The sequence below is a fragment of the Pezoporus wallicus genome, unplaced genomic scaffold, assembly GCF_028554395.1.
Source record: "Pezoporus wallicus isolate ANWC-B61680 ecotype Strahan unplaced genomic scaffold, APGP_CSIRO_Pwel_v1 contig_2543, whole genome shotgun sequence".
Lineage (NCBI taxonomy): Eukaryota > Metazoa > Chordata > Aves > Psittaciformes > Psittacidae > Pezoporus > Pezoporus wallicus.
The window spans coordinates 2,229,632-2,244,921 of NW_026638172.1; the positions used below are offsets into that span (position 1 = coordinate 2,229,632).

The 15,290-nt window shown below is 37.7% G+C and overlaps 1 protein-coding gene across 1 annotated transcript in view; it reads right to left on the bottom strand.

Annotated features, from left to right (window-relative positions):
* VWA8 (von Willebrand factor A domain containing 8) overlaps nt 1-15,290 on the bottom strand; it is a 176,684-nt gene that overhangs the window by 89,623 nt on the left and 71,771 nt on the right. Inside the window, exons 19-20 of the mRNA XM_057409687.1 lie at nt 13,791-13,897; nt 10,145-10,216 (exon numbers count right to left, since the gene is read on the bottom strand). Of these exons, the coding sequence (XP_057265670.1) occupies nt 10,145-10,216; nt 13,791-13,897 (179 nt within the window). The remainder of the gene's footprint in view (nt 1-10,144; nt 10,217-13,790; nt 13,898-15,290) is intronic.

The window sequence follows — 15,290 nt, forward strand, 5'->3', positions numbered from 1 at the left end:
CCATGCCAAGTGCAAGGTCCTACAGCTGGGTGGGAGCAATCCTAGGCACAGCTACAGGTTGAGCAGAGAAGAGATTCAGAGCAGCCCTGCAGAGAAGGACTTGGGGGTGTTGGTCAATTAGAAATTTAATGTGAGCTGGCTTCAGTGTGCACTTGCAGCCCAGAAAGCCAACAATATCCTGGGCTTCATCAAAAGGAGCGTGACCAGCAGGTCAAAGGAGGTGATCCTGCCCCTCTACTCTGCTCTTGTGAGACCTCACCTGGAGTATTGTGTGCAGTTCTGGTGTCCTCAACATAAAAAGGACATGGAACTGTTGGAACACATCCAGAGGAGGGCCGCGAGGATGATCAGGGGAATGGAGCACCTCCCGTATGAAGACAGGCTGAGGAAGTTGGAGCTGTTCAGCCTGGAGAAGAGAAGGCTGCGTGGAGACCTCATAGCACCCTTCCAGTATCTGAAGGGGGCCTACAGGGATGCTGGAGAGGGACTCTTTATTAGGGACTGTAGTGATAGGACAAGGGGTAACGGGTTAAAACTTAAACAGGGGAAGTTTAGGTTGGATATAAGAAGGAAATTCTTTCCTGTTAGGGTGGTGAGGCACTGGGATGCGTTGCCCAGGGAGGTTGTGAATGCTCCATTCCTGGCAGTGTTCAAGGCCAGGCTGAACGAGGCCTTGGGTGATATGATTTAGCGTAAGGTGTCCCGGCCCACGGCAGAGGGGTTGGAACTAGATGATCTTAAGGTCCTTTCCAACCCTAACTATTCTATGATTCTATGATTCTATATGTATTTTATTTTACATACGTGTGCACGTATATATATCTATTTCCAAAATACTTATCCATCTTACTAGGAATAACCAGAAGCAGGATTGCATCCCTAGAGTTATGTCACAAGTGCCAATGCACCCTTTTCACTAACACCACTTTTTTCCAGCCCTTTCATACTAGGAAGCTGGCTTTACACTTCATAGGAATAGGCAATTCTTGGTGGTCATGAGAAATGTCCTGTAACTGCCACGTAGAATTAGAGCATTGCCTTGGTAATATTTGCAGCTATCAAAGAAGGCCCAGATGGAGTCAGAGTTGGGTTGGAGAGCAAACTGATCTACAACTCTTCTGTTGCAGGATGTCTGCATTAGCAAGCTGTGCAGAATGAAGACAGTGGATTTACGGAGTGAATCAGGTGCTGCTAACACCCTGGTGTGTGTGTGTCCTGCACAAGCAGTTCAGTAGATGGTTCTTCAGCCTAGGCCTACCCTGGTCCCATGGAAGGAATTATCAGAGGGCATGAATTAGATATGCTGCTGGAGAATATCCTCCACTTTAGTCTCATCCTAAGAGAATCCAGGTCATACATCCCTTGACACATATCAAAATGCAGTACAGAGATTCCCTTCAAAAGTACATTCCTGTTCAGGAAAGCCCCATCCAGCCTGGCCTTGAACACTGTCAGGTACGGGGTATCTACAGCTTCTCTAGGCACCCTGTGCCAGTGTCTCACCACCCTCACAATAAAGAATTTTTCCTAATGTCTAATCTAAACCTCCCCTCTGTCAGCTTAAAGCCATTCCCCCTTGTCCTGTCACTAGAGGACAAGGTAGGCTAATGTAAGCGAAGACCAAGATGACAAGTCAGATGCACAAATTCTTATCCATCCTGCAAGGACAAGGCTGCAGACTTGGAAGCTCCAAATGACAGTGAGATTGCCAAAGGTTGCAAAGAAGAAAGAAAAAGAACTTGTAGAAAGAAAAGTTCAATTGTAACCCAGCCAACAGCTGTTTGACAAGACACTTTGCCTCTGCTGAGATTCTAACTCTGCATGAATGCATCTAGTAGTCCACACCAGTGTAAAGAAGATAAATATAACCCACAGAAAGATTAAAGGGATTAGATTAAACCAATTTGAGACTCGCTAATCTGTTTCACTTGACATTGAATCAGAATGGAAGCATTCAGAGCTGCAAGTTATGACATTTATGACTGTAAGTTCTAGCTGAAAGACGGTAACTGCCAGCTGCAGAACTGCAAACTGTTTAAACTGCTCAGAACGGGACCACAGTCTCTCATCTGCCTACATTTATGAGAATGAAGAATCATGCAGATATGTGTAGTAGTTGAAATCATGGAAGGAGAGTTCTCACCACAAAAGCAGAGGGTAAAATACCGCAGAGCTGCAAAAAATAGAGCTACCTATATTCTACCGAAAACTAGACTCCAACATAAGAAAGCCAACTCAAGTTAATGCTCTGCTGCACTCTTCCTCATGAACCTTCTTTCATCTGATTCTTCAGAAAAATCTACAACTTTACACACAGGTGTATCATGAAGCTGCAACACAGTATCTATCACCAGTTATTTCTGAAAACTGACACTGGAAAAACAGTTCTCCACTGCTTTGAAACAGAGGATGAAATTGTGCTAAAAGACTCTTCCAGGAACTTAAAGAACATACCCATTTGGAGGGAAATAAGCAACTTCAGGAACTGCATCAGAAGCATCAGAAGAAACCAGAAATGGGTTAAGAATATTCTAGTAGTGCACACGGACTGTTTTATTCCCATATGTTTCCTAGTACCTGCAGTCATGGGAAAATAAATAGGACTATTCCTAATGTCAAGCATGAAATACCCATGCTGAAAGCATCTTCCTTTACTTCTCTCAAGAGAGCTAAAGATGACTGGGCAGATGACTCCACAGAGTTTCTGTACCAATCCCTAGCAGATTGCATATCCTTTTTGCTTCACCGTGGGACTCCTGCCAGTTTTGTCAAGTACAAAGATGAAGAAATAGATCAATAAATTGAATTAATGTAAAACATACTTAATATCAAAGAAAATACTGCGATTAGAAAAATAATAATAAAAAGATTATTATTAAAAATAATAAAAAGGCTTTTGTGTGCATTAAAAGAAAGTGCATGTGTTTTCTATGATAGATTCTTAAAATGATACCTGGAAAGAATATTCTCCCAACTACAAAATAACACTGCTAGATTCTTTTTCTCCCTGCACAGTTCCAATAGAAAGAGGACCAAATAGCTGGCTTTGTGTATTTCTATCCATGCTGTTATCATCAACTATTACGAGGTTGCAACCCACTTCTGAGAGAACCCTCACAGGCCACAAGCATGGTGGAGGATGGGAAAGAGCAAGATTAACAACGTAACATAATGAAGTCAATGGGAGCTGTGCCATGACCACATCTCACTCTTTCTTCATTTGTTTTTGCCCATCTAACCAGACTCCCCACACACCTCCTTTGATTTCATTTAAGCATACCTTGACTTCAGAATGCGATACATATTTAAAAGGTGCATGCAGTATTCTAAAGCCAAAAGGCATTCCTACCAGATTTTAGCTATTATAAACACGTTAACATTGCCCAACTTCTAGACTGAACTGCTTCAGAGAGTACACTGTGTGCCTTCATAGAGGCTGTGGTGTACCACATTAAATCCTTGGCTGGCAAAGTAGCTGGAGCAAAGTTCAAGTCAAAGCTCTTTGATTCCATCCCTCCACATTCCTGCTTCATGACAAGTTACCACTTCTTTTTGTCTCAGTTACTTCACTGAGAACCCTCAGTATAGTTGAAAGGAAGAAAGAGACCAAAGCTATTCAGGAGCATTCATTATCACCATTAAAAAACTGGAAAAAAGAGCTTGGATGAGTTCCTGCCATAAGTACTCTTCATTGATGTGAGGCCAAGAAAAGTATTTAGTATTTATTCCAAATTCACCTGACTTTCATGGGATAAAGAATATGCCTGGTGGTCTTCTTCAGACAAACAAGAAATGTAAAAAACACTAACCCATTTTGGAAATAAACCCCTCTGAAACGAGTTAGTGGCCCCTCAGCAACAAGAAACGACAAAAATGGCAAGAAAGTCACCCTTATAACTCTCATATAACCCCAGATCTTCTACGCACCCACACAGCAGTCAACTACTTAAGCAGAAAGAATCACAACTGCCTTTCATATGAACTTACTTAAGTCTGAATTGAACTTGGCCTGAATTCAGAATGTCATCTCATGTAATTTGCAACTATTGCAGCCTAAGGTAATATTCAGGGGACAAAACAGTTCACCTTTAACACTCACTGTATGTTATTTATATACGCCCTATTGCTGCTACTTAATTTAACAGAAATATATGCTAATTAGGGAGAGAAAAACATCTGTGTTGGTGTTTCAGCTGAACTGAATAAAACATTTCAGAAGGCAAATATTAGACTTTTTTTTCTGTCAGACATATGGGACAACTGAAACAGAAAAATGGGAAGTAAATATCTGCACTAATGAATAACAAAAAGGAAATTATGCAATTGGAAGGCAAAATAATCCCTGATATCATAAACACTTGCTTCCAGTGATAAAATTACTCAATCTTCTAGCAGCAACTGCAGTTTCAAATAGAAACAAGGTTGTTACAAGTCCCTGGAGGCATTTTGCAATTCAGGATGCAGCTATTACAGTAGTGGGACAAATTTCTCCCCTGCACAGCCCAAGTAAGTCCAAACTTATAGTCCAACTTATAGTCCAAAAGAACTGGACCCAATTTTCTGAAATTAATAGTTTGCCTCTTAGAAAATGAAAAAAAAAAACATTATTGGGAAAAAAAATCCAAACCATGCTGCCTCATTTTTATTTTCTTTTAAATGATTTGCAGGTCATACCAAAGCAGTTCAAGAGGTTGCCATGCTGTGCCTCTCAGTACTGCCCTCCAGCTGAGGCCATGCAATCAAGCTTTTTTCCACTTCAGCACACAGCTATGTACATAGCAGAGCACCTGTTTCATTACAAAAGAATGAAACTTATTTTGAAACTAGTGAAAAAAGCACTTTTTCACCTTAGGAAATGTTTGGGTTTTTTTTTGTAATTAATTAAAAAAACCCATATTATTAGGGAATGAAAGACAATCTTGACTTCTCATTAAATTTCAATATACAAAAATCTCATGTCAGAGTTCTCTGTGACTTCAGAGAGTTATATCGATAGCATCATTATCACAGAAACTTATGGCTGAACAATGAAAATTAAGAAAATGAAAATTCTTTTGCTAACGTATGGTTTCTAACACTGAGTCTGGCACTGAACCACTTTCCATGCCCACAGCTTGCCTGTTTCTGGCAACAAAAAATTTGCAAGAATGCACTCATTTTGATTGAGGCTGCTATTTTTAGCCCAGAGGATGTATTTTGACTTTAAAGAAACGTACTACTATCAGCAGAGCAACAAACAACATCTACATAGAAATCTCTCAAGCACTCCAGGTGTTACTAAGCTCATCACTCCCTGCTTGGAATAAATGTCAATAATGAAGTGCAATAATCACAGTTGCTAGCAGAAGACCACTGCAACAGACCCTTATCATTGCCACCTTGATTCGATGCTAGTAACAAAGGAAAATACTTCCACAAATGCAGTGGTGATTTAAATCTTGCCCCTGATGCAGTCTATATATTTATCTGTCACAACAGTAAGTATTCTGTGGTTTAATATCTCATTATTTTGAGTTTATCATCTGGGGCACGCAAAAATTATGGTGATTTTAAAATAATAAAATTTCACAATAAGAACACATAAACCTAATTCCCTTACAGAAGGCATGAAAGGGAAGTTTTGGATTCATCTCTGATTACTGGTCTACAAACACTTGTAGAATTTACGCCTTTTGCTGACTTCAAGCACAACCTTCAACTCAGATCCCTGTCAGGCAAAATACGATCTTCACATTTCCAGCAACTTAAGACAGTTGTGGCTCAATGGAGAAGAGCATTTGTAAATTATGTAATAGAAAGAATCCGTGGGAAGAAATATCCAAAAGAAAAATCAATTCATTGATTCTTTCTTAATTCTGGTTCTTCAACATAATTTGTAAAGTCAAATATTGTAAATGCAATACTGTAAGCAGAGACATACTTAGCATGCCTATTCTCATATATGCACATATAGCAAGTAAAAGAGAAATATTTTTTAGAGTTTTTCACAACTGTTACACAGAATTCCTTAGGCAAAAAACATCACAGTATTAGGCCCAATTTAGCTCATTTGGAGCTCAGTTTCTTCATGCTCAGAATAATAAAAAAAATTTGGTTGAGGATAATACATTCTTGCCTTGCAGAGGAGGCTGTCCATTTTTACACAAGTTCAAGCAGGAAAACAAAGTCTTGTTTCTAGAAATGTTAAAACGCCAAGCATTTTCCATTTCAAGTTTTCTGGTGACTGCTATTAATACACTCACAGTATCTACTTAATTCAATTTCATAATGAGATAAGAAGATTACCTTAGAAGGAAAGGTCTATTCAAGCATATCCTTTTAAATATTTCTAAGATGAACTCAATCATTTGTCCTACTAAGTTCTTCAAGAATAAAATAAATTCCTAGTGGAGCCCAAGAGGTTATTTAAGTTGATTTCTCAGTTAAAGGGAGGCAGTGGAAAGGATGAAATTACTTCTTCTATCAGGGAAATAAATTAGCAAATGTGCCAAAATGCCATTACATTTTTAAGTTCTTTTGATGTATTTGTGACAGTCTGCTTGCCGTGGGTGTACACCAACATTTTTATTAAGTGCTGCCAGAGATTTTGGCATGGTCTTCTTTCTAATTATTTACAATAATCATAGAATCAGGGAATACCAGGTTAGAAGGGACCTCAAGGATCACCTGGTCCAATCTTTCTTTGCAAAAACAGTCTAGACAAGATGGCCAAGCAGCCTGTCCAGCCTGGTTGTATGTATTGAGACTTGAATCAGAATAAAAAAAATATGTATTATTTAAAAGATGTATTATGGAGTGGATAAGGGGTAGTGAAGAATTAATGAACGCTTTTTAACACACTCAGACTACAGTCTCATTCAGGAAGCAGTATCAGAGGCCATATTTAAGGTACTGGCATTTCCTTTAACTGGAAGCTATTCTGTAGATGAAAATTCACACCTACCCACTGCCTTTCCTAAGGACCAAAAGAAACCTGTTTGCTCATATATTAAATGAAAGCACATTTTAGTTAACATCCAAAATAAATCAATGCACACTGTAAACCAATATTTAGATGAAGAGGTATTTCATGGAATACATTTATGATGCAAAATCCTTGCCCATATAAGCTCCACGGAACACACACGAATGAAGTGGGTTATAGCTTTCTTCTAAAGCTGAACACTTCTAAAGACGTCTGTAAGTATCTATTTGTCTTCAAATATTCCTCAGTTTCATTAAGGAAACCAATCCCAAACATCCATCAAGATAATTAAATTCTAATATAAGGAATTTCAAATACTAATTGTCAAAGTTGTTATTTTGAAAACAAGCTTGGTAAAAGACTCCCACCAGGTAGCTTTTAACTAAAATGATTACACAGCAGACTACACTTGCAGACTTTGAAATAAAGAGGAAGGTCTTCTGCTAACGGTAATTTTGCATGTATTCATGTGTTATGAAAGAGGCAAAAGAGGAAAGAAAGCCACAGTCAACCAAGCAAAACCAAATTCAGACTCTAAAAGAAAGACTACAGAGCAAGCCTTGCACACTGAATCACAGCTGAACAGAGATACTCACTTATATCATCATAATTTTGATGGACCAAGTTACGTTCTATTTAAATATCTAGGAAATGACGCATGAATTCACAGGGATGTTAGTCACATGTTTTGAATAACCGGTTTCAGAGTATTTGAATTGTCAGTTCTTTACACCAAACTTCCATGATTCCCTCATTCACCAACAAGTACAACAGAAAGGAACTTAAAACAGCAGTTTGTATCTCCACAGAACATTATCTACTTCTTCCAAATGCAAAACACAGGTACACACTGTTATATGTATCCAGCAATCATATACAGACTGAACTGCTGAAGTAACTGAAAAGCAAAAAAAAAAAAAAATCCTATTTTTTTAATCACTTGATTTAAAAAAAAGATGAAACCTCTCACATCTTCAAAGGGAATATATATGCACAAAAACCGTGAAAGCATATTGATGTAATATGGTGGCTTTTCAAGTACTTGAACAGGATTCATCACATGCTGCAGAAATGTACAGTGATATATTTGATATATTTAAGGAATTAGCCAAACAATTGTTGGTGTGGTACTAAAAGATTGCAGAATGGCAAATACAGTGTTAAAAACAGTATTTAAAAAAGAAAAAGACAGGTGGCCTTTTCCTAGTCACGCATAAAATGAGTGGAACAAATAAATAAAGAATAAACCTGGAAGTACTCGGAAGTATGCTAGCATCTAAAAACCAAAACCTGTACATACTACTCATTTACCAAAGAGAAATCATAGTAAATCAATCTATTTTCCAACTGAATGATAAAACTGATCTCTAGAATCAAAGCAGTACATAGCAACACTTCAACGCAGTTAAATCTTTTAACACTGCCTTCAATTAGAGTTTCATAAGCTTGGAGAAAATGTGGCACACATTAAATTATTAAAGATGAGTATACCACCGCTGGGGAAATACCTTATACCCTAAAAATTGTACTTGCATTGTCTTCACAATTTTTCTGTCAAATTGGTAGAACATAATAAGGGCCCTCCCTGAGTGTGCTACCAGGTTCTTCAAGTTCTTCTCCCCCAGGGAAGGTTTTACTTAGCTGTGTCGAATGTCAGCTCTGACATGGCATTGCTGCCTCCCTGGGCTCCCCTTCGCCCCTCACGATGCGGAAGCTGCATTTACACTTAGGCCCTTTTCTTGGCTCCTTCCCAACCTACATTGCAGTGATGCTGTGCCTGGCCCTGTACCTTGCTGATCCCAGTGTGGACCTGCTGACTCGTCTTTCCAGGTGGACCTCAGACTGCCTTGTCACCATGGACCAGTCTGGTAGCCACTGGGCACTTGGCTGACCTGATCATATTTGGACACTGTAGGACTGCAAACCTTGTCATTAAGGACATCATCCCTGGCTCTGTTCCTCTGTGGAGCAGCCCGCTCTTGCTATGCCCTGACAACACGTTCAGCAGGCAATTTGTATTATGTAATATTTTCAATACCAACGAGGAAGCTGGCATAGAGAGCACTGTTTATGAAATAGTATCAATAGATCTTATTTCATTTATGAAATAGATTAGTTTCTATTTATGAATAGATGACACCTTTGGGGAGAATTTGACGTCATCCAGCAAAAGTCTACAGAGGTTTCAAGTACATCTTTGTAAATTCAAGCTGTTAAAAAGGACTCTTAACAGATGACACTGTATATAACTGTGCACTTCAATTTTTATATATGCATATTAATAACAATTAGCATTTTATATTCCTTGCCATGTAGGTTAGACCACTATCATTTTGTGTTAGACTTTTTCCAGAGGCTATTGCACAACATAAAGAGAAACATCTGCTAGAAAATTATTGTGTCCTTGCTAAGGGAAAGCTAAACTAAAGGGAGGTTACTTTATGACAGAAAAACCAACCTGGCAGCTTGGGAAGTATCACTTCCCTGAACACTTCAAACATACAGAAGTAATAACAAAAGCTTTCTCTTTTCCCACACCTAACTGGTAAAGTATATAATTCTGTTCAAGTCACCTAACAGTTCCAGTAACAGTTTAAGATTATTCAGAATAACAAAGATTTTCAAACACACCCAACTGGAGAACATTTGCCCATACCTCATCTTGGGGAGCCTATGAACTGTTAGGTGTCATGAAACAGGAATGACCAAATAAAGAACGCAAGAGCCCCTGTGATCTCACCAATAAAGTCTCCATCAACAAAGATGCTAGCCAAAGAATAAAGGGAATCTGTACCTATTTTAGGAAAAAAAAATTATTTTGCTACCAATAAATAAGATTCAGATAATACTTATTTGAACACCTCTTATCTGCCATTGGGAATTTTAAAGGAGAGGTTTGACACATAGCCAAGAAGGATAACTGAAGCCATTAAACTGAAGATTTTAATGGTAGTGATGTTAAACATAACTACTGAAGTCTTGATATTTTGTCCTCTGATAACAATGTTAAAAAACATTTAAGGCATTTACATCTTCCATAGATACGTGTCCATAAAACCCATGGACACTAGTAGTTAAAGAATTACAGAATGGGTCAATTATCTCAGTAGTACAAATGACCACGATTTCAATTCAGCAAACCCAGAGATTTCCATGCATTCTAAGAGATGTTTAGCTCACCTGATTGCCAACTAAAAGCAGATGTTCTCCCAGCAGAAAGTCCTTGAGCATATCTTCCATTACCATCATGTGCTAGAGAAACAAAAATACAGTTTTCAAGCCTGTTTTCATACACTCAAGTTTATGCATTCACTCATGCTAAGCAGTACAAAATGAACTTTACTTTCAGGATTTTGGGCCAAAATATTTTTAACTTTATACTTACAACTTTTTTACCATAGCAAGAGTCTCTCAGCAAATAACAGCAGAAGGATTACTATCCAGTGAACCAAAACAATGAAACAAAAATACTAACTCTCCTTATGTATTTCCTCTGCTCAAACTGACTGTGGGTGTCTGATTTCCCTAAATACATTTAACTCTCTATAATCACTCTTAATGCATTTCCTTTTAGCCTCGTTGCATGCTTGTCACTCAGTGTGTAAGAATTTTCATTAATATGTGTATGACAACTTTCCAGCAATTGTACTGGGAGGAAGCAAAACATATAATGGTAGAACTACAGAGAAAACAAAGAGATGGAAAAACAAACAGCTGACAAATATGTAAATTATACACACTTATTTTAATAAAGATTAAACACCAGCTCTAGCTTAATGACAGATACACTTCTCTATTCTGATCAAACTTTATTTTCAAGCAAAATAAAGTTAGGAAAATACAAGCTCAAAGCTAAAGCGTTTATTATGTGTCTGTACACATAATAGCACTTGGTAGCACCAGCTACCAAGAAGGAGAAAAATGACTGCTACTGCTGAACCCAGGACATTATCTTACAACTTCTAATTAGACTGCCTAACTGAAGACAAAGTGTATTTTACATATACCCAATATCACAAAAGGTAACACACAGTGTAGATCATTTAATACTACCCACCAACCGATACCTAGCCTGACCGAGCAGTGAGCTAGCCCTTTCGGGTAACTCCCAGTTTACATCCTGGGCATGATGTGCTGTGGTATGGAATACCTCTTTGGTCAGTTTGGGTCAGGTGTCCTGTCTCTGCTTCCTCCTGGCTTCCCCTCCTCCCTGGCAGAGCATGAGACTCAGAAAGTCCTTGGTCAGAGTAAACATTACTGATCAGCAACTAAAACCATCAGCGTTATCAGTGCTGTTCCCAGGCTGAAAGTCAAAACCACAGCACTGCACCAGTTACTAAAAAGGAGAAAAATAGCTGCTACTGCTGAACCCAGGACACCTTATCTTGCTTCTCACAAATAATTTGTTTAAAAGGATTGAACGGATTTAAGGATAATGTGGCAATGCAGACTACTTTACAAGCAATAAAGTCGTGTATATTTCTCCACTGTACCCAGCAAAAACAGGTCATCTGTAAGCAGGCCAGACAACCTACTTAGAGAAACAAATGCTTGCCTTTAGACAAACATATATATTTTTTTCATATTATCATCTCATCTCTAGTACTTGAAAAAAAAAATAAAATCAACAGCTTGCCTGTAATTTCTGAGCATGGAAATGTTCAGTTTCTAACTGTGTGAAAAACATCTTAGGTTTCAAATGTCTTCAAAACAGAGGCTGGGGGTAGGGGAAGAAACTCTTGTAAACAAAGCTTAATACTACAAAATCCTAACCAGGCATGTGAAAAGACTACTGAATGCTCAATACACAACTTAAGGAGAGGATTTCAAGGTTAATTACCGTATTTTCCGGCATGCATATACAATGGTAATTTATAACTGATAAAAATAATTTTGACCAGATCCAGCACAAATTCTAGGAAGTTACACACACGAATTACAATTTTTTTTATTTTATGGTTCAGGCACGAATACTTCCTTCTGATGACTTCTTTTTTTAAATCCTAAATTGCACAAATATGTGTACATCACAGTTCCCCTGCAGAACAGCTTAGCCACAGGAGACAGTATGCATTGATATTTTGGTTTTTTTGCACCAGGACCTAACTTAGCATTGTATTAGGATGCATGCAGACATTTCAGATTAATTACTTACACAAAGGACTTGTAAGTAGACACATCAATATTGTGTCAGCTTTATTGATCCCTGTTCCCCAAAGCCTGGCCTGAAAGTGGCATTTGCTATATCACCTAAAAATTACTTCCATCCCTGTGCCACTTGTTGCAGACTAACAATACTGTTCCATGACAATGCCAAATTCCTCTGGAACATGATATGTTTAAAGACCAAATTCACAGAGACTAAAACTATGTATTTCATTACATTGTGCAGCACTGCAAAGAGCTGAAGATATATCTTTTTCTCTGTTTCAATTTATTTCTGTAGTTTATAGATAATGGAGAGGATGTATTGCACTAGTCATAAATCAAATTTATTCTCCAGCAGGTTTTGCTAAACAATCATTACAGCACTTGAATGACTGAATTACAACCTAGCAGTACAGAAAAGGAGAATTCATTTAGGAATGGGAACAGCTGTCCTGACTGGTATTTGGTTGCTGTTTTCTTCAGCAGTCAGAGTGCGTATGTACCAGGGACAGATACAAAGCAGGTCATTCGCTGCAGCATTTTTAGCAAATGCTGCCCAAATAAACAGATGCATAATATCTGAACACAGGTTATATACAGTTTTCTGAAGCTATAAGTAAGAAGGTGGAAAAAGCAATGCAGACTGTAAGTCCTAGCAAGACTCAGGATTTCATTTGCAACAGATCCAAACTAAGTACTTCCACAAAATGGCAACACAGACAATATCTCACATAAAATGTGAGTGGGGAAGATGAAGAAGTCTGTCTTCTGTTCCCCTTGCAGAGCCTGTCATCACCTTCAGCAGGTGATACCCATGGAGCATAGTCTTGCAAGAGAGGAAGGAAAAAAATAGGGGGAAAAAAAAAAGGAAAGGAAGAGTAAGGAAATCCACACAGGGTCTCTAAAAGAAAAATATTTCACAAGATTCTGCTACCAGTGTGGCCTTTCAGTGGCAAAATATTCTAAAAAGGTAACTGAGAGGGTAATTTTCTTGCTATGGATACCCTTGTCTGACAGCTTTGAGGCTTCCGTGCTAGACAGAGAGTAAAGCCATAGTACACCTACCTCTACAAAAGCGGTGGTGAGAAACAAAAACCAAAAAACCCCAGAGTCAATAAGCCCTTCCTATTTCTTGTGTTCACCAATTACTCTTACTTTTTGCTACTGTGAACTAATTAACGCCAGCTACACTAATGAGTAATTCATAAACTAAACAAATTACAATAAATAATTAATAACCCATTATCTAAAAGCAAATTACTCTCTGCCTTGCTTTTCAAACATTAAAGAGAGGTACAACTTCATGTAACAAGCCTGTAAAATACGATCTCAGGATAGAAACGATAATCCAGCCCCAAGAGAGGAAGAGTCCAGCAGGAAAAAAAAAAAAGTAAAATCACTCAACACAACATTTGATCGAATCATTCTAAATAAAATTTAGTTTCAGTTGCTTTTACTTCATATTTCATGAATGTTCAACAAGATTGTTACAATCTCTTCACAAAGTGATGGTGAAGACACATCTGAAATGAGCATGAAATCCTCTGAGACAAAATTTACCCTAAAGAAACTCCCTCAGAAATATACCCTTAAAACTGAGTTAGTACATTACTTACTATGAGCATGCACATGAGTACATATTTAGCAAACTTTTGATCTCTCAGAGTTTCACACTTACTTGCTCATTTTCATAGAACAAAACATCAGGCACTTTCATCTTCTCGGCTGAGTTATAAATCGGCATCGTCACAGACCCTATCTTCAGAATCCGATTGTTTATTTCACCTAGATATTTTCCAGGAAACAAGTAAATGCGTTACTTATAGCATCCTCTGAGCAGACATGCAATCAGTCCCCAACACTTGCAACAGACAATTTACAAATTTTAACAAGGCTGTGGGTTGCAGTAAATTGATTTCTATCTAAAGAAAGAGAATGCTTGAAAGAGTACCCATTAACAAGAGGTTCCTTTAGAATTCATTTTAATGCTTTTTGAAATTTCAGAGAAGTCCATTACAATAAACAATGAATAGGTGATCTTATGGAAAAAGTACCATGAAAAACAATGGAAGTTGTGACCACTGCTTTGGTTTAATTTCATAATCTCATTGTATTATTGGAAGATCACTAATACTCCAATAGTAAGTGAGTGGCTGTGTGAATGCTGGGCTGAGAGCCAGGGCCAACCCACCACAACTCTATGGAGTCACTGCTGATGCTTCCTTTCAGCACTGCAGGTTTGCTCAGATGGATTAATGCCAGAACATGAACACATTTAACATTTTGGTGAAAACTGGCTAAATCTATATGCATTGAAATAGTCTTCAACTAGACCTCTGAAAGAAAAAGTACACTAGAAAAATTTCTTGGATCAAAAGAACCATAAATTCTGTCCCTAACAACTCCATGTAAATAATAATATTGTGCAAAAAAAACCCAGTAATATTTTTTTTTGCCACTAATTTCTTAATCTAGTATGGTGTAAAACTAAAAAAAGGCTGATTTCTAGACAGTTGTTTTTAGTTGTTCACCTACCAGTCTATATTGTTCTACCTTTATGGCATGAAACAGAACAAAAAGAAAATTCAAGGAAATGTGTCCAGATTAGAAAAAGAATGGTAAGCAGCTAGCATCACACAACTGGCAAGAGTTAAAATTCTTTTATATATATATAGATTTTATAGATACAAAATAATGCAAATACAGATAAAATGGATGGTTGCATATGTATACGTGTGTTTATGTATGTATATACATATGGCTGCACATATATATTATACTGTGTATAATAAATTAATATAGCTGTATCTACATATATATTTTTATATATACACACACAAATAAAATCTATAAAACCATATGAATTAAAACCAATGATGTGTTTAGTACTGCAAAGATTTAACACAGAAGTCAAGTACATCACAGAGCTGAGAATAAACATACAGAAGAATGACAGCAGAGATAACATTGGTGAAGCAGAGTGAAGGAAAAGTTAAGCAAATGGAAAATGGCAAATTGCTCAAACTGTGCTGCCTGACAGTAGATATGAAAAGATATACAGCTAGCATGAAGACCAGGGGTCACGCAGGAACGAGAAAGAAGAGGCGATAAAAATGGCAGAAGCAGAAAGGCTACTGCAAACAAGTACAAGTTGTTTAAGGTAAAGAAACAAAGACCT